The 26104-nt window shown below is 49.8% G+C and overlaps 1 protein-coding gene and 1 long non-coding RNA gene across 2 annotated transcripts in view; one reads left to right on the top strand and one right to left on the bottom strand.

Annotated features, from left to right (window-relative positions):
- Positions 1–3773: 3773 nt before the first annotated feature.
- FLT1 (fms related receptor tyrosine kinase 1) overlaps positions 3774–26104 on the bottom strand; it is a 176925-nt gene continuing 154594 nt past the window's right edge. The window contains exons 22-30 of the mRNA XM_043575963.1: positions 25913–26010; positions 25103–25225; positions 23220–23331; positions 21367–21466; positions 15948–16053; positions 15537–15679; positions 12772–12856; positions 10506–10600; positions 3774–6874 (exon numbers count right to left, since the gene is read on the bottom strand). Coding sequence (XP_043431898.1) covers positions 6673–6874; positions 10506–10600; positions 12772–12856; positions 15537–15679; positions 15948–16053; positions 21367–21466; positions 23220–23331; positions 25103–25225; positions 25913–26010 — 1064 coding nt within the window. The 3' untranslated portion in view covers positions 3774–6672. The remainder of the gene's footprint in view (positions 6875–10505; positions 10601–12771; positions 12857–15536; positions 15680–15947; positions 16054–21366; positions 21467–23219; positions 23332–25102; positions 25226–25912; positions 26011–26104) is intronic.
- On the top strand, positions 8905–15129 carry LOC122481022. The gene is made up of 3 exons (XR_006296732.1): positions 8905–9229; positions 10765–10881; positions 15004–15129. It is a non-coding gene; the product is annotated as an uncharacterized LOC122481022 (long non-coding RNA).

A 26104-nucleotide genomic window follows, 5' to 3' on the forward strand; every position in this document is an offset into this window, starting at 1 on the left:
TGGCGAGGAGGCCAATGTGACTGGAGTAAGAGTTAGGGCCAATGGGACTAAGTAGGAAGTGAAATCAGGTAATGGGGAAGGGGGTAGTGCTTTGTAGAGCATTGTAAGACCATGTTGGTGCTTACATGGAGAAGAGAAGAAAGGTTGTGAGGAGAATAACCTGGTACAATTAAAAAGGATCACTTTGGTTACTAGTTAGGAAGCTCTCGTGATATTTCAAGTGAACGATGATGGGGTTTGGACTCGGGCGCTAGAGGTGGCACGAAGTGACTGGATTCTGAATATATTTAACTTAATTTATTATTATTTTTTAAAATGTTTATTTTTTCAGAGAAAGAGTGCAAGCGGGGAGGGGCTGTGCGACGCAGAATCCGAAGCAGGCTCCGGGCTCTGAGCTGTCAGCACAGAGCCCGACGCGGGGCTCGAACTCACAGACCGTGAGATCATGACCTGAGCTGAAGTCGGACGCTCAACCGACTGAGCCACTCAGGCGTCCCTTTTTTTATTCTTTAAGTTTATTTATTTATTTTTAGAGACAGGGTCAGCAGGGGAGAAGCAGAGAGAAGGAGAGAGAGAATCCCAAGCAGGCTCCATCCTGTCAGGGCAGAGCTGAACACGGGGCTCGATGTCACAAATTGAAATCAACACCTGAGCCGAAATCAAGAGTGGGACGCTTAACCGACTGAGCCGCCCACATGCCTGATTCTGAATATGTTTTAAAGACTGAGCCAAAAGGATGTCCCAGTTATTGGATATGGAGTGAAAAAAGAAGTCAGAGTCACTGTTCCGATTTTGACCCTCTGCTGGGCAGGACGGAGGATTCTATTAAATTGGAAGAGAGCGTTCTAGAAAAGGGTGTGTTTGGAGGGTGGGCAAGAAGGACACAGGAGCGAGGAAAGACACGTGGGAGTTTGGTCCGACCTGTTCAGTTTAAGATGTTTACTACGCATTTGTTGTGGCTACTGGCTGTTTTTAATGAGTGACTCCAGACTTAATGGCCTAACACAACAACCGTTTTGTTATTCTCAGGAATTCTGTGGGTTAGGAATTTGGACAGGGCACAGCTGGGATGGCTTCTCTCTCTCTATTCCATTATGTTTGGGGCCTCTGCTGGGAAAATTTCAGTGGTTGGGGGCTGAAATCATTCCGATCTGGCACCCAGACTGAATGACTTAAAGGCTGGGCTCAGCTGGCGACTGTCCGTGGAAGCACCTACACGTGGGCCCGCCATGTGGCTCAGGCTTCTCCAGTCACTGCCACTGGGTCTCTAGCAGGAGCTTTTGGAGAATGAGTGTACCAGGAGCCTCGGGTGGAAAGGGCATGATCTTTTCTGACTTGGCCTCGGGGCCGTGCGGTGGCACTTCTGCCACATTCTGTTGATCGCAAGTGAGTCACAAAGGCTTGTCTGATTGTAGGGGAGAAGAACTCGATGGGGAAGTGGCAAGGGCATGTGGCCAAAGGTCATGTGCGATGGGAGATTGTGGTCGCCACTATTTTTGGAAAATACGGTCTGCCGCAGCCTAAGAGATGCTCAATTTAATATTGGCATACAAGTGAGTTTGGAGAGATCTGCTCTGTATGTGTAGTTTGCAAGTCATTATACAGATGTCATTTAAAGCCCTGAACTTGGTTGAGATCATGAAGGGAGTTAGTATAACCGGAGAGGAAAAGAGGTCCAAGGACAGAACCCTGGGGTAATTGGAACAGTCAGTGCTCAAAGGTCAAAGAAGAGAGAAGAGTAGTTAAGAGGGATGGAAATGACCAGTGAAATAGGAAGAAAAATGTTTGATGTCCTGGAATCAAAGTAAAAAAGGTATTTTCAAGAATAAGGGTCAAATTGATGAGTCAAAAAGATTGAGACTGAAAATTGGCTGTTGCATTTAGCAATTTGCAGGTCACTCGTCACTGGTAACCTTATCAAAAGCGGTTTCAGTGAGTAACACGGAAAGCCAGGTTTGAGTGGGTTTCAGAGTACTTGAGGGGGTGAACTCGGAAATGGAGACCAACTACATCAAGGAATTTTGCTGTAAAGAATAAAGAAATGGGGCGGTGGCTGAAGAGGCAAGTAGGGTTGAAAGGTTTTGTTTGTTTGTTTTTGTAACATGGGAGGGGTAACAGCATGTTTGTGTGGTCTGATGGGAGAGGGACACATTGATGGGGGGTGAGGGAGCAGTGAATTGCTGGAGTTGCGTCCTTGAGTACACGAAGGATTGACCATCCAGAAAGGAAGGCAGAGCATGTGACTACAGGTGCAGGCCGGTGGTAGATGTGATGGTGAGATTTTGAAGTGCTCTTTGGGTTACTTCATTCAGTCTTCCCATTGATGTGGGTATAACTAATAGTACCAATCACATTGGATTGCTTTGGAAATTGAGTTCTATTCCTCAAAGCACTTAGACTAGTTGCTGGCACATGAAGTTAATATATTTTCGTCTGAGAGGAAGCCCATACTCTCTTAAATCGGTCATCTGTGAAAACTGTGGCATTAAATGTTTTTTTTCCTTTTAATAATCTCGTATCGGGGAATAGTACGCACATGCACACAAGCTTGCAAATAAGTTCGTAGTTCCATGAATTATCACAAAGTGAACACACCTGTGTACCACACCCAGCTCAAGGAACAGGGTATTTGTGGCCTCTGGTTGTTTTGGTTTTGTGTTTTTCTCCCTTAAAATATCCTTCGTTGAGAAAATAGAAGGTTAGTCATCCCTGCCTTGGAACCCAGGATATTTTTGTAAAATTTCCTGGCCTGTGAAACCCAGAAGTCTGGTAGTATGTTTAACACTGAGGAGTCCGATAAACCTTACTGGGAGATCCTTCTGCTGGAGAAAAGGGAAAAAAAAACAATTCCCAGATGTCCTGTAAGTTTCCAGAGTCATGAGAAAATTTCTGAACCAATTCCTCGAGCATTCTTCAAATCATGTGCTTAAATGAGTGACTTTACTCTTATGTTATGAAAACCGATACTATTTTTAAAGGATTTCTGATTCACGAAGATGAAACGCCGTGTGCCCTCTTCGGTTAACCACAAATTTACCGGGGGGAGTCGTTTTTTCTTTTTCTTTTTCTTGCCTTTGTCCCCCAAAAAGTAGACCTGTTTTCCCACATATGTCTCCAATCTAGTTTCTGCATGATGTTTTCAGGAAGGTGACGGTATGACCACTTACGAGGACAGTTTGTTGGTCACTTACTCCATGTCTGTTGGTGATGATTGTGTCGACGACGTAATTCACAGAAAACAGTATGTGGCTAGTGTACTTTTCTTAGGGAAGCTCTCGTGTCTCAGGCTTCTGCCTAATCATTCTGTATGGTTTCCTGCGTACGACCTCTGATATACACACAGACGCGCGCGCACACACATCCTGTAATTATGGTAATCGTTTCTTAGCTGAAAATTAGTGTTGGGGAAAACGCGCCTCTTCTTTCATTGAGGGTACCTCCCCATCTGCAGCCAGTGCTTGTACTCGGTCTGTACATTTCCCTTCTAATTGTATTCATTTTAGTGTTTTGTTTTCTGGGCGATGTGCCTGGTTTGTGGTTTTGATTTACTGTTTACAGCACCCTGATGGTTTAGAGCAGCATCTTGTGGTACTGAGAGAAAACTCTGCCCCTCTCTTCAGAGGGCTTGCTGGATTTTCCTTGTGCCGTGTTTCACTACTGGTATTTAAGGAGATCCCCCAGGACACCGGCCCTCCACCCCCAAGGAAAAACCTGTGACCCCCTCCCCCCACCTTTTTTTCTCACGTATAAGCAAATTGGAGAAAACAGGTAGATGTTTTCAGAAGTTAATTTTATTATATGAAGATAGCATACAAAATACATTCATGGTGACTAGAGATGTAGGACCAAATTAAGTCTTACTTATATCTGCAGCATATATTCTTGTTTGTATAAAAGTAACTTTAAAATTCCAGTTTCCTTAAATAGTCACGCACAACACACACACACGTATATACACATACAGTTACTGCCACTGTCAGTCCAAGTTGTGCTCCTTTTGCAGTGAAAAGGGACTGGCAAGTATCTGTTCGTGTTTGACATTCTTTACGGGCTGGGAAACCAGGCACAGCCAGAAGACCTACATAACATTTTTTTCAGGGTTTGGACAAATTTGTTCCACGAGCTAAAACCAAGGTCTGAGCATCGCTTCTTCGACTTAACTAGATACAGACTTCCATATGGTTTCAGTCCCGTTCCACCCACACTGTTACACATACATGCTCTCACAAATCCTGAAAGGATTGTGCCAACTATGTTTGTCATAAATGCCAAATGGTTCTAATAATACCATGGGTTAATGAGTGTTTCCGTTTGTGGTGTTTAACATCCAGTGCTGGTTAAAGAACCAGTCTGTGGCAAGCACGTTGCAACTGGGTGGACTCATGACTGCAAGCTTCCATTTTCCTTTCTGTGTTAACCCTCTAGATGGAACCATCTTGACCAGTGGACTCACGTAGGCTCTAAACCTGAGTCTTTGAAGCAGCTGAATTAACATAAATTCTGAAGATTTTTTTTTTCTTTTGGAAAGATGATATTACTAGGGTCTTTGAACAATTAAGAATTAATTAGGTTATCAAAATTAAGATACTGTACGTATAGTTAAGGTTTTTGTTTTCAGTCATTGCTGGATCCTTATCGGATATGAAAAATCGGCAAAGCTGATTGAGGTCTTCTTTTCTTTTCCCTGTTGAACCTCCTTCTGGTTACCTGATTGATACTATCACCGACTGTCACAGGTGCTTTTTGTGCACATGAAGACGAGGAAGAACAAAGCTCTTCCCCTCTTCTGGCCCTGGCCTGATTTTGTCCGGACTGGGGTCCTGGTGGAGAGGCCTGCCTCACTTCTCTGCTGGCCAGACGCTTCTCCAGCAGGACCCCCACTGGAGCACCTGCTTCCTTCCTTTTGGGCTGTGCTGACTGTCCCGTCTCTTTAGACTAAGAACCTTGACACAGGAATGTGACACACAGGGAAGGAAGTAAAGATTCTCCTATTATATTTCAGGTTCTAGAGTTAAGTTACTTGCCTAAAGGGAAGCACACTCGTCTCTACCAGAAGCAGCAATTCACTGTTAACCTGTCCAGCTTTGACTGGCTTTAGAAGGTACATACGTCCTAAATACACAGCATCAGAGCCTGCTGAGAGTTCCAGGGTCTTTAAACCCTGAAGAGTAGGCACCCTTTTGTACCCTGTCTCCCTATTTCCATCATTCTCAGACCCAAGGCAAGGGCCAAAGCAGATGAAGAGAGGCTTTTCTCCTACTGATGGCTCAATAACTAATATCCTGAGTCCCAATTCTAAAAGTATCTTGCATAAATTACATATCACCTTTTTTCTCCAGGAGCATAAAGTGCTTAATAAACATTGGTTAATACTCTTCCACATCTTTCCAGTAGACCAGCATGAGATTGTAGAATCCCCGTGAAAAAGGAAACATGATTGGCTTCCTCTCCTTTGGGCCCCAACTGTTCCCGCGAGTTGGTTTGGGTGGTAAAGAGATGGGGTTTTTACTGTGCTCATCCCGCTTTCGCTCCACCTATCCTGGTTTTGGTACAGAGGTAACCCTCCGCAGGACTCTTTGTTTTCATCCTCCTCAGCTTCCGTTTATAACTAACTGGACAAAACAGGTTAGTGTAAAAAAAAAAAAAAAAAGTGTCTTGATTATATATTAATACTCAAAATAGAATCTGACACCATTTTTTAAAATGTGGCTTAAAGCCCCCCAGGTAACCCTAACAGACCAAACCCGTTCCAGTGAGCTTACTCTGAGCAATCTAAGTGCAAGGCCATGGTGCCCGTGGAGCCAGCCGAGCTCAGGGTGAGTTTTCAGTGTATATTGCTAGAGGGGCCTGCAGTCTGGGCTCAGATCTGAGCACCACGCTCCGTGCTAGAAATTTTAAAATGTGCCATACGTGGGAACGGGCATAGATCCAGTCCCATAGCTAACGTTTTATTATAATTTGTAGTTGCCAAAAAAAATATTGCTCGTCCTTTACTTGCCTGCTGGAATCCCGAAAGTGTCCCCTCGTGTCTCTGTCCTGTCTGCTCCCCAAGGTGGGTTCTCAGTGTGGACCGGGTTTGGTCCGGGTCCGGAAGCCATTGCAGTGTCATGGGGGACAGCCCTCACCTACTCCCTCCCCATACAGGACGGCGCAAATTCTCTCCAGTGCTTTTGTCCTCCTTGCTCGCTTCTTCCTTTCTCCCTTCTCCTCCTCCTTCCCCGGAAGTTGCATCTGCTAGAGGACCCCAGAGACCCCGCGCGGGCCGGCTTACGGCTCCTTGCCTCCCGGTTCCAGGGTGCTGGTGGCTGGCCCCGTGGAGTCCATGCTGCCTCGCATGATCGGTGCATCTCCTGAATCACTGAACGCCCTGCGGTCTCGGGGGCAGGAGCAGGTAAGTCATTGGGCTTGGAAGTAAGGGTCTCTCTAACACACTGAATTAACGTGAGGCTTTACCAGTGGTGTTCTTTACTTATCACTATTACTCTATCTGGGGTTACATTCTCGTTAGTCAAAAAGAAAAAGAAGCACTTATTAAAAAAAATCACAAAAGGCAGCTTGCTCCTGTGGAAAGGTAAAGGTGTACATGTATGTATGTGTCCTACTGGCAAAAGCTAGTTTTCAGGGGGTATAAATACTCGTGTGGTTCTAGAAATAAGGCTACGTGTCGAACTTTTAGACAGGCGGGGTGGAATATAGGACCACCGAGTTGTAGTCTGGGGGAGGAGAACAGGACGAAATCTTCTTCTCCAGCTCGGAGTTGTCGTATGTGAACCTGCGCCTGCCTTTGCTGGTGTAGCCACACCTGGGATGGCAGACAGTAGGCCGCGTGAGGTCAGAAAGGCCCGACTCCTTACTTTTACTGGTCACTCTCAAGCTAAAGAAAGGAAAGAAAAGAAAACAAATGCACAAAATTGACTTCTTGGAAACAAACACTGATGTCTGTCCGCTCTCTCCCGTCGGGTCACTTGCTCATGGCTGTTCTACAGCTGTCGGTTATTGAGCCCCATCCCCACCTCCGGGCAGATGCCCTCTGTCCTAAAGCTGCACGCTGCCCCTCTACTCCCAGCTCGGTGGCACTCGGCAGAATGACGTCTTCCACTGGCCGGGGGGCGGCAGACCGTGTGACCAGACGCCACAAATCCGTCATCTCGGGTGGAAAATCCCCCCAGGACACACGTGGCCCTCCCCTGTCCTTAGACCGGTTAGCCACCATCGTGGGCTGAAAAATGCTCCCGCCTCCAGAATCCCTGGAACCTGTGAATGGCACTTGAGATGGCAAAGGACTGAATGTTCTCTTCCAGGGTGAGAGAGGTGGTGGAGCTGAGGATCTGCGGAAGAGGAACTTAGCCTGCATTATCCAGGCGGACCCTGGGCACAACCACGTGTGTCCTTGTAAGAGAGGATGATGGAGATGCACAGCCACACGCAGAAGGCGGCGGGGGGGGGGGGGGGGGGCGGGGGGTTGAAGGTGGAGCAGAGACACGTGGCCACGAGCCACGGAATGCCCAGAGACACCAGGAGCTGGGAAAAGTGAGGAATGGATTCTCCCTCAGCCTTCCAGAGGGATCGTGGCTCTGCCAGTACCTTGATTTGGGGCTTCTGGCCTCCAGAACTACAAGAGAGTACGTTTCTCATGCTTTAAGCCACCAAGTTTGTGATCGCGTGTTACAACAGCATCAAGAAATGAATAGAGCTTCATACAAAAAGGTTAGTGCGGTTGTCTCCCCATCATGTTTGTGTTCTAGAAAGCTTTTAAGTTACGGGACTCTATGTCACTAGCAAGGCTCAAAGGAGAAACTTGCTTCTGGTTCTGTATTTTGCATCCAGCATAAGATAGATAAACAAGAAAGAAAAGCTTCTCTTGTCCATTCGTGTCTGTTTGTTGAGAGAGGATGCAAGTAAGCCTGCAGGGGAGAGAGGGTGGGGGCAGAGAGAGGAGCAGGGGCTCATCGAGGCAGGACTCGAGTTCACCCGAAGCGGGACTCAAACTCACGAACCGTAAGATCGTGACCTGAGCCAAAGTCAGATGCTTAACCCACTGAGCCACCCGGGAGCCCTCACGTTTGTTTCTTAATAGCTGGGATGAGAATGAGGAAACCTGACGCGCCACCACAGTTAGGTTGGTTCTGGACTAACACGTCCAGCATTTTCTTTTCAAATATTTTTATTTTGAGAGAGACCGAGAGACAGAAGCCCAAGCAGGCTCCGTGCTGTCCGATTCAGGGTTTGAACTCACAAACCATGAGATCATGCCCTGAGCCGAAACCTCGAGTTGGATGCTGAAGCGACTGAGCCACCCAGGCCCCCCAACATGCATTATCTATATTTTTAATCTCTGGAGGGTGCAATAGTTTTCCTCCACAAAGATCTAGGTAAGTGTTCCAAAGAACACTTGGGGTCTGGCCACTTGGGGAAACGGTCTTCCCCTTTTGTTTTGGGGAAACAAAAGGTTGTGGTATCCTGCTTCCTTTCCTCCTGTGTATACTTATTCTTTGTGAGGGTCCCCTAATCTGTTACCCTCTGAGGGGACTCCACTCTGGGATCATCACTGTGCTTATGTTAAAAGGAAACTATGCAGATGTTTGCCTGGCCATGTTCCTACCCTTTGGATTTATATCACTCAGAGAGGCATTTGGAGCGATCTTTTGACTTAGATCAAGATCAGCAAACTACAGCCTGTGGGCTGGTCACCTGCATGCTTTGTTTTGTTTTTAAGCAGCTTTATTGAGATACAGTTCACTGTTTAAAGTGTCCAGCTGAGGGGCGCCTGGGTTGCTCAGTCGGTTACGCGTCTAACTTCATCTCAGGTCAAGATCTCATGGTTCGTGAGTTCGAGCCCTGTGTCGGGCTCTGTGCCGACAGCTCAGAGCCCGGAGCCTGCTTCCAATTCTGTGTCTCCCTCTCTCTCCCCCTCCCCTCTTGCACTCTGTCTCTGTCTCTCAAAAATAAACATTAAAAAAAATAAAGGGTCCAGCCGAATGGTTTTTAGTATATTCATAGATGGTGCAACCATCAACACAATTGATTTCAGGCCACTGTCATCCCCCAAAACCCATACCCATTAGTATAGCCAGTTGCCCTTCTCCCACACTTCCCACCCCCAGCCCTAGACAACCACTGGTCTACTTTCTTTCCACAGATCTGCCTGCGCCCGGCGTTTCATGTGAATGGAAGCCTACCGCATGTGGTCGGCGGTGACTGGCTTCGTTCACTTAACAACGTTTTTAAGGTTTGTCCACGTTGTAGCATGTACCAGTACCTCGTACTTTTTTATTGGCAAATACTTGATCGTATGAGTCTACTGCATTTTATCCAGCAACTGAAGGACACTTGGCTTGCTTTTACTTTGGGTCATTATGAACGATGCTGCTACGAACATTTGCGTACAAGTTTTTGCGTGAACGTTAAGTTTTCCTTCTGTTGGGTGGGTGTGTACCTAAGGAGGGCAACTGCTGAGTCACAGAGTAACTCTAATTAACCTTTTTGATTAAGAACGGCCAGACCGTTTTACATCCCCACCAGCAACGCACAAGACTTTCATCACCTCCAACTTTTTGGTTCCAGCCATCCTAGTGGGGGGTGAAGCTGATTTGCATTTTCCTGATGACCCGTGACCTTAAGCATCCTTTCTTGTGCTCATTGGCCACGGCTACCTGTTTTTGTAAATACAGGTGATTGGAACACAGCCACAACTCCTTGTTTATACGTTGTTGATGGCTGCTCTTACACTGCAGTGGCAGGGTCGAGTAGCTGTTTTGTGTGTGGCTCCTGAAGAAAAGACGGTCAGGTTCTTGACTTGGGGGTAGACAGGGCAGGCATTTGAACACGGGAAGGAAGGAATCCCTGATGGATAGTTTGCCTGTCCGGTGCTCTTCCCAGGTAGAGACTAGCACAGAGAAGCTGAAGTGACAGCAGGGCCAGTGGAATAAAAAGCCGGAGCCTAAGTAATTCCAACGGTACTTGCCGACGGCCACTGTAGGGATGGAATGCCAGGATCCAACAGGAAACAAGGTTTCGTTTGGAAGGGCTGGTGTCTCAGGATGGCATGTCTTACTACCGGAAAACAGGGCTGTGACGCTTCCTGTACAGATTTTGCCACCCGAGGCTGTGATCGTAGGCTAGCTCCCCTCCCCGCCCCCACGAGCACGTCTCCATCTGACTTAGGCACTGTTCACAGGTGGGCATGTCAGGCTCCTTCCAACTGAGTCACTGTGCCTCACGCGTTTGGACTGCCTGTCTCTGTTGGGAGTTTTCTGCATGTTTCCACTTCTTAAATCCCAGGCTTCCTTCTCTGCTCTGGTGCTCATGGCCCTGATTTTATACCCTCTTTCTTGCCCTTCTGAGGGGGAAAATAGTGCTTTTCTGCAATGCCTGGACACTGTAGTTCAGGGAGGCAAGTAGCCCTCAAATGTCCCCATTACATTTTCCCCAGCATCTTCCTTCACACCCCTCCATCGATGGATCATAGAAAAGACCCCCCCCCCCCACCTGCCCAATTTCCTTACTCAATCTTCAGTGAGGCCTTGGGTTTGCTCTCAGCCCAGGTGAAGCGCTTCAGCAAGGGGGAGGCCAGCAGAGAGCCACTGTCCATCTGGTAATCCTGGTGGGGGGGGGGGGGGAGGAAAAAGGGTTACACTTCTTGCCTCACCCAGAGGGGGCCACGCTGAGTGGGGGGGGGGGGGAGGATAATACTTGGCTGCGCACTCAAAGTCACCCCAAGCTCTGTCCTCACCTGCCTATTAAGACAAAGCATTTTCTCCATAGGGGGCAAATCTACATTTTGTTGCAAGCAATGCCTATTATTCCCAGTGACTTGGAGGCCCTTCTTCCCCAAAGGGGAAGGAAATGCATTTAAACACAAGGGAAAACTGCAAGCAACAGGTGAGCATTTTTTTATAGTAAACTTTTATACAAATTATTGCCTACATACACTAAAACGAATTTTGGCAGAGGACTATCATCTATGGGTATGCTGTTCTCTGGTGGCCACACAAAAGGTGCACCACACAAAAAATTCTGAGAAACTGGAGCATCTGGGTGGCTCAGTTAAGCATCTGACTCTTGATTTGGGCTCAGGTCATGATCCCAGGGTTGTGGGATCACACCCCATGTTGGGCTTTGCACTGAGCTTGGAGCCTGCTTGAGATCTTACTCTCTCTCTCTCTCTCTCTCAAGAAAAAAACAAAACAAACAACAACAACAAACAACAACCAAGAAATTATGAAGACATGGTTTAAAAATCAGTTTTTTTTCTTATGACTCCTATGGAATTGTCAGACCCTCAGCTGTCATGGTTTCCAGCACAATTCCATGTTTTTTTAATTGACTTTTTAAATATTTTATTTGCTTTTGAGAGAGAGAGAGCACAAGGTGGGGAAGGACAGCCAGAGAGGGGACAGAGGATCCGAAACAGGCTGAGAGCGGAGAGCCCGACGTGGGGCTCAAACTCACAAACCGTGAGATCATGACCTGAGCCGAAGTTCGGCACTCAACCAACTGAGCGCCCCCAGGCACCCTTCAACATTCCATTTTCTCGTTGGTTCATCCTTAGCATCGGGTTTTAGGCAGGTGTTCCTTACTGTGCTAACACAGCATTCCCAGTGAGTGGACTCTTTGTTCCTGCCACCCTTGAGTCTCCCTTGGGTTGTGTTTGTGTCCTTGATCATCAGTAGACAAGCCTAAGCAAGCCAAGGAGCTTGCAGTCCCCACTGAATCCCGGTGGGGAGGGTTAAGGTTGAGAGAAGTCTTCCGTGTTTTGCTCAGTGTCGTTTCCTAGCACTTAAAACCAAAGCAGAAAAACAAAATTTCCAGCTACTTTTGTATGACTGGAATACTTTTGTATGACTTATTTGTCATGTTTTTAAATGTTTTGATCACTTTCTCCTCTTTATCTAGTGCGTTTGAGAAGCTTTTGGTGCTTTTTAATCTCCAGGCCACTGGGTTTGTGGCCATCACCTTCACACCCTGGCGGGTTTCCCAGGCCCTTTATGGGACGTGGGCATCACCCGTGCTTCTCAAACTTCACTGTTCACATCTGTCCCCTGGGGACTTTGTGACAGTGCGAAGTCTGACTCCGGGAGTGTGGGTGGGTCCTGAGACTCCGCATTCCTAGCCCGTTTAGTGGCAACCGTGCTCACCTGGCCTGGAGATCACTTTGAGTGTAAGGGTCTTGAAGCAAAGGGTACTCTTGCCGGTTTTCCCTCACCTCCCCTTACTCTCAACCTCAAGGCCCAGAGCTTCCAAGTACAAGCTGGGTGGGGCCTTGGGTTTGCCAGGTTGTTCTGGATCACTTCTCCCATCGTGGCTGGGGAGGAACATGGCTATTCAGCCTCTAGAACCCTAGTGGGAAGGGACGTAAGGCCGAGGTAGGCTACTCTTATGAGAGAGCTTTCTGTTAGATCAGGAAGACCCAGCTACTCACAGCTTTGGATTCCTCCATTAATCTGAAAACAGGGTTCCATCATTGATAGCTAAGAAGCTTAGAAACCCACCGTGAAGTTATTGACTGAACTGTGACCCAAGGGACTAAATTATGACCAGGTGAGGACTTGGACCCTGGAGTGAATTCTAGGTCACTGTCAAACTACAGAATTACCTGTTGTCACATCAGCTCCGTTTGGCTAAGTCTTGTCCCCTGAAATTGTTGTCTGAGCCACTCATTACTGACCCCTCTGAACTGGGAGCCAGCAGGTTACTGGAGCTTGTGTTTGGGTAAGAGTCTGGCAAAGGGTCCTGCCATAGTGCACTAAGTAGGCTAATCCCATCACTTACATCAAAGATCGAGGTGGCGTTTGGCGAAAGTTCTTCAAAGGTTTTGATTCTCTCCAAGCTCAAGAAATTGAAAGCATTTACATATCTGAGGAAGAAGCAGAAGGATAATCAAGACAGGAAAATGCATCTAGTCTTTATTAGTCGGGGGACTATGGGCACTGTCTCCCAGCTGAGATGAACCAGAGTACTGGAACTTTCCTGCTGTGTTCTCCTGCGAATCCTGACAGTGGTGGCCACTTCCCCCCTAGGGCTGTCAATCCACACTGCACAGTTTTGGGCAAGATCCCATAGGGACCCTGGAGAGACTCAGTAGTGGTTAGGCCTGTAGTCCCTTGTGGAACTGGGGAAATGTCGGGCCCAGAAGAAACCCCAGTCATCTCGTGGTCTAAACGCCGTATCTTACAGAGGAGAGAAATGATGCCCAGCGAAGGGGTGTGACTTGATAACGTGTGGCTGCCTACTTCTCCAAGGATGTGAGGAGACCAATGAAATGACCTCTCCAGGCCACACAGCTGATTTAATGGCTAGTCTTGTATATTCTGTTCTGGGATTACAGACTGGGAAAAATGGGTTGTAACTGTGTGTTTTCCCTATAACTACCTCCTGACCTTTTGTTGATGACCCACTAGGAAGGCTGGCAGAGATCTCCACCATCTGGCTCTTCCTCGGGCAAGTTCACCTACTGACGGAGTTTCTCGGTCTGAAACCCTGTCACCATCTGCAAGGCCCGATTTCTAGATGAGCGCTTCGTTGGTCGAAGGCTGAGCAACCCCCTGAAAGGGCTCAAACAACTCTGACAGCTTCCCTCCTTCATCTCTGACACAATCAGCTACTGCGAATGTGTTCTGTCTGACCTAGTTTTCTTGTCTTTAAAAAGAAATGGGTGATTCATTTGTTGAGCCTGTCGGGCTGGTCACGGAGAGGGAGCAGTGCCACCGACATGTAACCCATTACCACAAATCGGGGCTGGTCACTGGACTTCTCGGCCTGTCACAGATGGCTGTCAGTCTCTGCAGACTGGCCCAACCCTTAGCTATGCCTCCCCTGGTCACCTGCCCAGTGTGGCTGGACTGAGGTCAAAGCTCTGGGGTTGTGCCTACTGCAGATGAAGATGCTAGAAGGCCCTAGGATAGTCTTAAACACCCTAAACATAGTCCTAACTGCACGGAAACAAGGACGCAGTGTTAAAATACCTGGGTCACAGACTCTATTCTGCCACTTTCTAGGCACACAGTTTTGGCACGCTATCTTCCATGGAGCCTTAAGGGCCCCATTTGTGTAACGGTAATAATAATATCTGCCATATAGTATTGTTTTGAGCATTAAAGGCATTGATGCTTTGTACAAAGAGCCCAGCACAGTCCCAGACCACGCACAGCATCAGTGCTGAATGTGTATGATACACACGTAACCATGAGTAGCGATGTTTGATTCGTAGATGACTGTTGGCATTGATGTGGGATACACACAGAGCCACTGGTAATGACGTGTTGACACACGTATAATCGTTAGTACTGAAGAGCTGACCCCCGCCCAGCACCCAGTGGAGACACTGAATCCATACATTTTCCCTTGTCCCTTCTCCAATTTTCCTCTACAGTAATGAATGGTTTGTTAGTGTATCCGGTAAGAAAAACAAATTATTTTATCTAAGGTCTCATGAAAAAAAAAAAAAAGTCTTTGGGGGGGAAAAAAAAGACGTAAGATTATTCTTTCAACGTTTATTTTTTTGGGGACAGAGAGAGACAGAGCATGAACGGGGGAGGGGCAGAGAGAGAGGGAGACACAGAATCGGCAACAGACTCCAGGCTCTGAGCCGTCAGCCCAGAGCCCGACGCGGGGCTCGAACTCCCGGACCGCGAGATCGTGACCTGGCTGAAGTCGGACGCTTAACCGACTGCGCCACCCAGGCGCCCCTAAGATTATTCTAAATAAGAGTCAAGAGGGGCACCTGGGTGGCGCAGTCGGTTAAGTGTCCGACTTCAGCTCAGGTCATGATCTCACGGTTCGTGGGTTTGAGCCCCGCGTCGGGCTCTGTGCTGACCGCTCAGAGCCTGGAGCCTGCTTCAGAGTCTGTGTCTCCCTTTCTCTCTGCCCCTCACCTGCTCTCACTCTGTCTCTCTCTCTCTCAAAAATAAATAAACATAAAAAAATTTTTTTTTAATAAGAGTATAGAAAATGCAATGTACTGTTCTTGACTGGATGCTGATTTGTTTTTTGTTTTTTCTTAAGGTATAAAAGACATCTGGGGAACTTACGGAAACCTGAATATTTAATAATATTAAGAAACTATCAAGGGTCGCCTGGATAGCTCAATTGGTTAAGTGTCTGACTTCAGCTCAGGTCATGATCTCATGGTTCGTGGGTTTGAGCCCTACTTTGGGCTCTGTGCCGACAGCTCAGAGCCTGGAGCCTGCTTCTGATTCTGTGTCTCCCTCCCTCTCTGCCCCTCCCCTGCTCATACGCTCTCTCTGTCTCTCTCAAAAATAAATAAACATTGAAAAACAAAACTACCAATTTTTTTCTGTGTGTGATAATTTTGATGTGGTAACACAGGAGAAAGATCTTACAAGATTTAGGTTAGAACGTTATAACGCCCGAAGCTCTCTTTCAAACAGTTGGGCAAAAAGAACCACATACATGCAGAGTATATGCGCAGAGACAAAATAGGGCAAAATGTTAACTGTGTTTGAATTTGGGAGGTGAGCTTTTTTTTCTGTCTGAAAATTTTATAATGTAAAGCTGAGGAAGGAAAGAAATCTTACCTGACATTATCAGAACTTCCTGAATTAAACTGTGGAGCTGAAATATCTTCCTTGAAGAAGTCGTCAGAGAAGGCACGGGACGAGTATGAAAACCCGCTATTTCCTGTCAGTATGGCATTTAGCGGGATATAGTCCTTACCATCCTAAAATACCAAAGACAGAGCTTTAATTGTACAGATTTCTATTTCAGCCTATTTCTGTGAAACATACCAGCTTCCACTATGTCATGTCCACAATTTTTCTTGCGTTTGGGGAAGATAATTCTGCGTGCACACACTTTTTTTTTTTTTTTAGCTTCTGATCTCAGCTATTAACAGCTCTTAAGACAACAAATAAAATACCTCCCCCCTTGACTTACATTCAAAGGCGTATCGGAATATCTTCTGATATTCTAGATTAGGATAGCTTTACCTGTTGTACATTCGCCTGGAGCAAATCGCCTAGTTTTTCCACAAGTTCTGCAAATCTTGGCCTTTCTTTTGGGTCTTTGTGCCAGCAGTCCAACATGATCTGATAGCTGTTGAGGGAAAGCACGGTAGAAATAACTGGAGAGCAGTGGTGACGGTGTCGACTGCCCCCCACATCAGCGACGTGATGGGTGTCGTCCTACAGATAACGGTTCTGCTTCTTGTGGCTTATGATCCTTGCCCTCACTTTTGGATTTGGGCCTGCAGCACCCCTCCCCGCCCCCCCCCCCCCCCCCCCCCCGCCCAGGCTGTTTGGGCCGGGGTCCTACCGGTGGTGGGAAACGTGTCTAGAAAGGCAGACTAACAAACCCCGCCCTCCATATCCCGTCACCACCCAAGTTTTTGGGAGGGCTTGAGGTCTCTGCAGAGGGGAAGACAGAAGCTCTTCTTGAATACAGCAGAGGTATTGGAAAGAAAATGTATATATTATATTTCTTAAGAAATTGGCTTGACCTTCTTAAAAAAAATTTTTTTTTAATGTTTAAAGAGAGAGAGAGTGTGTGTGTGAGCGAGGGAGGAGCAGAGAGGGAGACAGAATCTGAAGCAGGCTCCAGGCTCTGAGCCATCAGCACAGAGCCTGATGTAGGGTTTGAACTCAGGAACGGTGAGATCATGACCTAGACTGAAGTCAGAGGCTTATTAACCAACTGAGCCACCCAGGCGCCCCTGGCTTGGGCTGCTTAATAAGGATGTAGTAGGTCTAGGGCCCCCCAGTTCCATTACTGAGCGCAGCAGCGGAGACTGGTTGAGAAGGCGCTGCATACGAGACATGCCACCTCCAAAGGGTGACAGTCTGTGTCAAGTATGAGGAGTCCCTTGGGCTGCAAGCAGGTTGCTTCCATGTGGAGGATCCCCTCTCCCCGCCGCCAACCCCAGCATTTCAAAGCAGCCATTACAAACTGGCCTCCCACGCTTCTCAGGGCACTGGGTACAGGTCGGGAAACGTCTGTCTTAATATTACAGAAACCAAATCGTGTCCTGGGGTTTAAATGTCAACAGGGTTCCTCTATGATTCTTCTCCTCTGACCTTTGAGATGTAAAAGTAACTGGGCCCTTCTCTGGGCCGCGTCGAGAGGATACAGGTCCCTGCCTACCCCCGTCCCTGGAAAACACACGCCAGAGCACCCTGCACAGACTGGCTTACACATTTACGCTCCTTGGGTGCTCTGCTCTCCTCAAGGGAAGTTCGCTGTCAGTCATCTCTTCTCTCGAAAGATCATCTGGGCCAGAGAGGGCTCTGACCAAGTTGGATCAAAAGCTGAATGTGCTCAGAATTTGGAACTGGATCAGAACCCGGCTGCTGGCGCTATGTGGGCAGGGACCACATCTCAACCCCCGTCACCTAGCTCAGAGCCTGGCATATAAGCGCTCCAGTACTGATAAGGAAGTCACCCGAGACAGCAAGGCTTCCTTCCACGAATTCTTAATCATCTTGCAGATACTACTTGTAGTGCTGGGACCTGGGGGTTCCTGGGAAAAGCCTGAGAACCCCCCACGCTGCCGCCTCTTAGACATGCGCTTTCAGTCTGCACCAGCCTCTCCCAGCTGGGATATCCTTCTTTGGTTTCAAAGTGTACGTACGTGAGGTGGCCAACACAGTAGGAGTATAGGCAGGTCGCGACAAGAGAAAAGAACGCGATCAGGAGGACGGGAAAATCAGACAAAAGGCAAAAAACTACAGGCAATGCTGATACCACAGAATTTATGTCCTGCCTCTGAGGAGCTGGCGAGAGGCAGCGCTCCAAGCTTCCAGGCAGCTGGTGAAAAGAAGGAACAATCGAGGACGTGATGCACGCAAGCCAAAAGTTAAAAACACACCAGTTACTTGGAAGAAGCACGGCTCTTCCTAGAACCGAAGTCCGAAAGGAAGCCGTCCCAGACACCTCTCCCTCAATGGCAGGGTTTCCATCTAGGAAATAACGACTCCACGGGACCGTCTTGTACCCTGGTCTTTCAATGTTGGCCAAAGCCTTAACGGCAAGAATCCCAGTCGGCGAAAACAATTCTGAGAGGCAAGAAAGACACTGCGGTCCGGGTGCGAGTGGCTCTTTAGGTGCCCAGGGGAGTAGTGACCCCATGTGGTCATCAGACACCCTCCGTGGATACTGGGCTTCAAAAGCAAGCTGTGCTAATACTTGGATGGTGGAGCTGAGGTTACTTTCTCCGTACCCAGCAAGTAGATCTCCCAGGTCTTTGATTAAGGGACTGGAGCTCACAAAGATGTCTTGTCTGAATTGCAAATTCTCCTGCCTTTGTCCAAACTGATGGGTCAAGACTGTACTCAGAAGATGATTCTGGCTCTCTCCCACCCATGTATGTCATCCACTGTATCTATTCTACCTAAGTCCTAGGGGGTGCGGTGGGGGGTCAACTGGTCCCAAGAGCTGTGAAGGCCAATGTCGACCTCCTGAGTCTCACTGTGCAGACACGTAGGAGACTGGGAGTGAGGACGGGAACACAGGCTAACTCTGGGCCACTGTCCCTTCTCTCTGGGAGACCTAGGAGAGGGCCGCAGTGCCCAGCGTCCCTAACTATCCCTGACCGGCAGCCTCAGAGTGAGGACTCAAAGGCACTTGCTCCTTTCCGGCAACCCGGGTCAGCCTGCTAGTGGCCAAGGGCTGAAGTAGCCTAAGACAGACTGCACAGTCTTGTACGATCTCCCTTTAAGTCGACACATTCCACTAATTTACTGAGACGGGTGCACAAACGTTTACCTGCATTGGCTGTGACGAACCCTGGCCTGCTCCCACCTTCCCATACTGGAGCCTAATCATCCAAAGCAATTTCTAGCAACAATCTCGGAGGCTGTTGGAAGGATGTTAAATACATACACAGATCGTCTATAAAAGGTAGGCAAAGCAAGAAAGCCTTTGAAATAGAAGGGGGGAAGGGGTGGTTCCTGAGAGTAGAGGGTGTGCAGTCATGCAGGGCCCCCCCCCACACACACACACCCCACTGCAAAGCATCCTTTCACCGCTGAGCGAGCTGCCGCGAGGACTCTCCCCGGGTCCTCTCCGCCGAAACTAGCAAAAGGGACCACCTACAAACTACTTGCTGTTTGATTCTGATTCTTGGTTTCTGATTTCTAGTTTCCGCTCCTCTTGCCTAAAATCCAACGCAAATCATCTCAGCAAACACCAAAGGAAAATTCAAAAAAAAAAAAAATTGGAAACATTCCTTGCTTATTTCCTTATTGAAAGACATCTGATTCAACAGGCCCTGGACGAGGGACCAGCCACTCCGCATCGAACGGTTTCCATCACTAAGTAAACAGGTTTAATAAAGAGACACCAGTTGCACCCAACCCAAGAGCCCTTCTTGAAACCAGCTGGGGGAAGGGCTTCCTTCTCAAGCTCTCACCCAAGCTCCCAAGTGCACGCCACTTGAGGCCAAGTTCAGGTCACAGAAGCCTGTTCCGAGGGCTGCACTCTGTCCCCCACCCGGGCCTCCCACAAGAAGGAAATTACATCAGCTCTCAAATGCTGGAGAGTGGCTGGAGGCTGGAAGTCTAGCCTGCCCAGCAAACATTTCACAAAGCTGCTGCCTTTCAGAGTTTCTAAAACGCCCCGGCATCGGAGAGCCGTCTTTTTCTCTACAGGCCGCGTGGGCTGTAAGTGCCACCCGGGAGAGACTCCTGTCAAGACTTGAAGCTTGGATCAAGTCCAAGGGGGTTTTCAGTCCAAAGCCGATAGGACTTTGTCCCTCTAGGGTCACTTTGGACCGGAATCTGGACAGATATCAGACCCTGCAGGTTTGTGGCTCTGGGCTCAGACTGCCTCCTTGGCAGTGTGGCTAACCATTTAGATGTTCCGTGCCTTGGTTTTCTTATCCGTAAATTGGAGATAATAGTTGTGCCTACGTTGAGGGTTGTTACGAGCATCAGGTAAGTTAATATATGTTAAAAGACACTTAAAACAGGGCCTGGCACTTGAGCACTAAATAACTACTTAGTTAATAAATATTAGACCTTACCTAATACTGGCTGCAATTATGATTATGGTTAGTAATGGAGAACCAGTCTTGTGATTATGAGATCATATGAAAAGGGGAAATATTCAAAGCATGAGTGGACATATTAGAGAAACCTCTTTTCTCAGGCATGTGGGGTATCTTTCTAATTTAACAGTCCTGTGAGCCGGGGAAATCAGTTCAAAAGACTGGCTTCTAAACGTCCCCTCTGCTACCTGGTTGACAGAGGACAAATCACTTCTGCGAGGATTACCTTCATTGCTCATCAAATTCAGAGGATAACATCTGCCTGTCTGCCCCTCAAGGTTTCTGGGAATTTCAGATGAAACTGTGGGCCGGGGCGGGGGACGGTGGGGAGAGGGACGCTTAGAACACCGTCAAGTGCAAAGTCCTCTCATTCATGTTACACCGGATCTGACGGTTGCCCCCTCTCCACCAAGCAAAAGGAAGCAAGCGATCAAAAACTCTTCAACACCTTCAAGCCCCCCGCAGCCCGAATGTCGTCCTCGGGGCTGACCTACCTCCGGCCCCAGCTCTCAGAACGGAGCCCTGCCTCAAGCTCTCTGCCCGTCACCCAGCAGACGCGGTGCAGGGCTGACCAGAACAGGACCCCCCCGGCTCCTGTCTGCACTCACGCTACTCCCCGACGCCGCCTTTATGGGCCCGAGTCCCCCGTCCTCGTCCTGCGTCTGACCTAGCCTTGTCTCCAGAGGCTGAAGGAAAGAGACGGCAGCCCTGCGCTGCGGCCAGGCCCACACTTCCTTCGTTCCCTCGGACTTCTCCCCAAAGGCCATCCCGGGGCTTCTGACCAGACCCCATGGTGTGGGTGGGACCGAGAGAGGGCCGCCTGCCAGTTCAGGAAAGGTGGTGCCGCCTTGGGGAGGCCCAGGCCCTTGTCGGCAGCTCAAGAAAACTGTAACTGTCATCACATTGCCGCTCAGGCCTTCACGTGCGAAACGTCCACAAAGCTTCAGGAAAAGGGAGCGTCCCAGGGAGGCCGGCGAACACTGGCACAGTGGAGACAGCCTTCCCGTGGGGCCTGGAGTCCTAGGATGGCAAGCGGGAGGTCCCCTCGAGAAGCTCCACACAGCTGCCCACTCCTAAAACGAGTCCAGAGAAGCCTTCACGTCCATGGAGTATGGAGGACGCGGAGTGGGACTGCTACCTCGTTCAGGACAGACCGCTTTGCCTCTCCTACCCCTCTTCCCCTGAATGCCAAGTGAAACCCCCCTCGTGGGTCTCTAGCGAACGGAGGACCGAAGCGACCTTTAGGCCTTCATCCCCGTGGCCGAGCGGGGCTGGGAGCCCAAAGGTCAGCACCGCATCTCCTTTCCGGGGTGTGCCGGCAGGAAGGGTGTGGGCCCGACGGGGAAGGGAGGCGGCCGGGGGCTCACATTTCAGGAGTCGCGTATTCGGGGGCCCTCATCCTTATGCCTTCCTTCAGACGGCTGCAGAAGTCCTCGTCCATTTGTACGCCCGGGTACGGGGACCCACCTGTAGGACACAGCGTGAGAAAGCACAGGGCTCGTCGTGGCTTCCGGGCACGAAAGGCCACAGGGGAGCCACTGGTGTTTTCCTCCCCTTAAAGCGACGGTTCGGTCATAAATCCCCAGGGACTGGAATGGCTGCCCACACCCACACCACCCACAGAGAAGCCCAGCAAACCCTTGGGAGGCCACGGGCCTGGGGGTCTGACGCCCACAGGCCAGTCCTGTGGCTACTCCAGTCTGCGGGGTGGGGGCTCCCCGCGCCCCATAAGGAACTCTAAAGAAATCCCGTCATTCGAGACTCATACCTTGGGTTAATGAGATTCTTTCTAAAAAGACAAGGGACCCGGAATAGGCCAGTCGTGGATCATTCCCACGTCAGCGAGAACGGTTTCCTTCGCTACTTTCCCTGACCTCCTCACAGGACCCAAGCACTAACACTAGCTGCTGTGTGGGACCTGAGGGAAAGGGGGCCTCGGGCTCCAGGGTGAGGCTGAATGGGGGGGGAGGGAAAGGGGGCCTTGGGCTCCAAGGTGAGGCTGAACGGGGTGGGGGGGGAAAGGGGGCCTCGGGCTCCAGGGTGAGGCTGAATGGGGTGGGGGGGGGAGAAAGGGGGCCTTGGGCTCCAGGGTGAGGCTGAACGGGGGGGGGGGGGGAGGGGGCCTTGGGCTCCAAGGTGAGGCTGAACGGGGGAGGGGGGAGGGAAAGGGGGCCTTGGGCTCCAGGGCGAGGCTGAATGGGGGGGGGGGGAAGGGGGCCTTGGGCTCCAGGGCGAGGCTGAATGGGGGGGAGGGGGGGGAGGGAGGGGGGGCAACGGCCCACGGACAGGGGGGCTGCCAGAGGGGCCTAGACGTTGCCTTCTGCGTTCTACCGTCCAGAATACCCACGCAACCTTCCCTTCTAGGGGGACGCTTGGCGGGGGCCAGGAGTGAACGACGCCTCCCAACCGGCTCTGCTCCAGACCTCGAACCTCGTCTGTCTCAACATTCGCTTGTCTGCACTTTCTGTGCCGTAGGAAGCAGCTGGGAGGCGTGCGCCTCTGGCACTGTGTCACTGCGGGGCCACTGTGGCCGCCAAGCTGCTTTCAAGGACTGAAAGCAGCAGGTGTCTGTCATCGAAAGCAGGGGAATGATTTTCACACATTACAGGAAACCAGGGATGTTACCGGGTGACTTTAAGCTGCTCCGAAAGGCAGAGTTTTGGCAAAGTCTGACAGACCGCTGGCTAGACCCCACGCTTGGGAGGCCTCAGGGCATCCGTGTGTGTCCGCAAGCAGACGCGGGCTCTGTGCACATCTGTGTGCCTGGGGCCGTGAACAGGGTTTCCAGCCACCCATGGCGGATGTTACTGGAAGCGGAACCAATACGATCGGCACTCCTACCGTTCGCCCTGCATAAACCAGCGTGGAGGGCTAGCCGTGCTAATATCGGAGCCACGAGAGAGGCCTCCCATCTCTAACCCTGGTTGAGCTGTGCTTGGTGGGGCCTTTCCGAAGAACTTCTGAGAGGTGGCTGATGCGGGGAGGGGAGGGGCAGGGCGTTAGGAGCCCGAGACTTTGAGAAATTAGGAGAAGGAGCCAAGGATAGAGACAGCAGTCAGACTGGCTAAAGCTGACTTCAGACGTGATGCTGGTCTGAAGCCCTACACGGACCCACGCGTCTCTTAGATGCTGTTCTCAAGGGTGCATTTACCCGGAGGACGCGCGGCAGAGGGTGCAGGTCCCTTTCTCCCCCTTCCCTCCCCCCTTCCCCCAGATTTACCTAAGGAGAAGATTTCCCACAGCAGCACTCCGTAAGACCACACGTCACTCTTGGTGCTGTAGATTTTGTCGAAGATAGATTCGGGAGCCATCCATTTCAGAGGAAGTCGAGTCTAGAAAAGGGCAGGGGGGCCTTGAGCAGAAGGACGTGAAAACAAAGCATGTTCAACCCAAGTGCCCACGGGGTCACCTCCCAGATAACACTTGGCCCACAGATCATTTCCTAGAGCAGCTATGGTTTCCTAGAATGGAGGAAGCCCTTCTAACGTGCAGCACCACACTAATGGGGCAGTAAGTGTTGGGTGAGCCCCTCCCACGTGTCTGACATGTCCTCACTCCATGACTCTGTAAGAAGCCCTTCTCCCCACAAAAAGCATGCGCGCTCTACAGGGACCTGGAAAAGAGTGACCTGAATGGGGACACATCCTGAAAACTGATGATTTCCAGGGCTTTTTTTTTTTTTTTTTTTTTTTTTTTAAGAAGGAGGATTTTGAAAGGCATCCCTATGTAGAAAGATGATCTTAAAAGTCACTGAATCCGGGGAGTGAGCAAAGGCGTTGGAAGGAAGGAAGGTGACAGACCGCCTCTTGGAGACCATGTGGCTGGTTTTCAAGTGGGAAGACAAATCTTCCTGCTCTTCGGAGAGCAGGGGTCCCATTAGGCCTTGCCACTTAAAAACATTTTTTTTTAATGTTTTTATTTATTTTTGAGAGAGAGAGAGAGAGAGAGAGAGAGAGACAGCACAGGTGGGGGAGGGGCAGAGGGAGACCCAGAATCCGAAGCAGGCTCCAGGCTCCGAGCTGTCGGCACGGAGCCCGACGCGGGGCTGGAACTCCTGGACTGCGAGATCGTGACCTGAGCTGAAGTCAGACGCTTAACCGACGGAGCCACCCGGGCCCCTCAGGCCTCGCCACTGGAGACGGGTGAGGTTCGACAGGAAACAAGGGACGACAGAGACAGTGAAACGAAGTGAGAGGGGCTGAAAGAGAGATGACAGAAAACGACAGGCTTTGCAGATCAGGGCTCCTAAGCTCTCCTTTTAGGAAAAGAGACTGTTGGAGCAGCGGTTCTCAAAGTATAGCCCTGGGATCAGCTGTGTCTGCCGTACCTAGAAACTGGTTACAAAGGCACATTCTCAGGCCCCACCCAAGCCTCCTTGAATCAGAATCTCCGGGGGGCCGGTGGGGGGTGGGGAGCTCAGTAAATTCTCCTTCCATAAGCCCTTCCAGGTGATCCGCGTGCTTGGTCAAGTGGGAAAACCACGCCTAGAGCAATCCTCAGAGCCCAGACACAGGCTTAAGCCCTCAGGCTGGAGAAGGCGGGAGGTCACCGCCCAAAGTGAAAAATAACACAATGTTCAAAAACAAGCAGGGAAAGAGAAGCCAGTGTGAGCGTGCAGGGAGATGCGAGGCAGGGGGGGCAGACTCGGGAGGTAAACTGTTTCCTCCCCAGCAAGATAATACCGACACCCTCCCCCACCCCTTCCTGGGATATGCACACCTGCTGAATCAATCACCCGGGTTTATTTGAGGGAAGAGTCCAGGGTGTTCTTTCCAGTGGTTCAGGGGAACTCCCAGAAGAGTCAAGGGGAGGTGAGGATACGGTCTTACCAGGGCCCCACGGAACACTCCCCGGGTCTGCAGTCTCTGGCACTTCTGCCCCAAAGGACAGGTACCAAGCGGGAAAGGCCGGGACCAGGGGAAAGGGGCATTGCTGAGCCCCACGCAAGGGCTCTCTGGGACACAGCCACGCGGGCGGCTTGTCTTCACAGAAAGCACATGATGGTTTTCAGGGAGCGTGTAAATATCTACCCAGGGCTATCTTAACCTGTGGTTTGAAGATGAGAGGGTAGAAATGAGCCCAAGAAACATCAAACCGACTTACGTCTCCTTTTCTGACATAATCGGGGTTCTTATAAATATCCCGGGCAAGGCCAAAATCGCAAATCTTCACCACGTTGTTCTCAGATAAGAGAATATTTCTTGCCGCCAGGTCCCGATGAATGCACTAGAAGAAAAGAGTTGTGTAATCAATGCATTTCCTTAACCTCACCGGCTGATTTCCTTTCCTCTTAATTGGAGGATCCATTTCGCATCCTTCCTTCCCATGAAGGAAGCGACTCTCAACGCACAAGGGGTTACCATAAACACGAAGGCATTTCTTTATACCCATGGCCCCAAAGTCAAAAAATGCCCTGGATCCAGCGTCCTGGTAAACCAAGCTGGCCATCGATTTCTACCAGTAAGCAAAACCGCCCCCAGCCCCCGCTCCCCCCTGCCCAGCCTTTCATCCCGAGGTGCCAAGGTCGGATCGCGACCCAGCTGCAGGTTCCGTGGAGGACCCCACTGGGATGTATTAACAGAAGCTCTCCTGTGAAGCTGTGTATTCTGAGATTCTGGCCAGTTCTGAAAAGATGCCGGAGGGCAAGGTGGAGAATGGTTGCCACATTCGTCTAATCTGAAACCTGGTGAGGTTTTTCCCCCCAGAGTTAAGTTCTATGCCTTGGTATCCAAGACTCCTCAGTCCTATCAGGACAAATTGAGGCACCTGTTGATGACAACACATGACAACAAATTTCCATAAGTTAAGCAAATACTGGGAAGAGCCAATTGATTTATAGCACAAATGAGTGCGTGTCCATATGAACGTCTTCCGGGCCTGGCAGAGAAGCAGACAGTGAAGGGCAAGGCTGACCTTTCTGGAAGACAAGAACTCCATGCCTCTGGCCACTTGAAAACTGTAAGAAATCAGATCTTCCATAGTGATGGGCTGCTTGTAGAAATCATCGGAATCTGGAAAGCATTAAAAGCGTAACTGTTTGTAATGGCTCTTGTTATCCTATCAAATCCCTGTTTATTGGAACAATGTTAGCAAAACAGAAAACAA

This window comes from Prionailurus bengalensis, chromosome A1 (assembly GCF_016509475.1).
Source record: "Prionailurus bengalensis isolate Pbe53 chromosome A1, Fcat_Pben_1.1_paternal_pri, whole genome shotgun sequence".
In the NCBI taxonomy this organism is placed as follows: domain Eukaryota; kingdom Metazoa; phylum Chordata; class Mammalia; order Carnivora; family Felidae; genus Prionailurus; species Prionailurus bengalensis.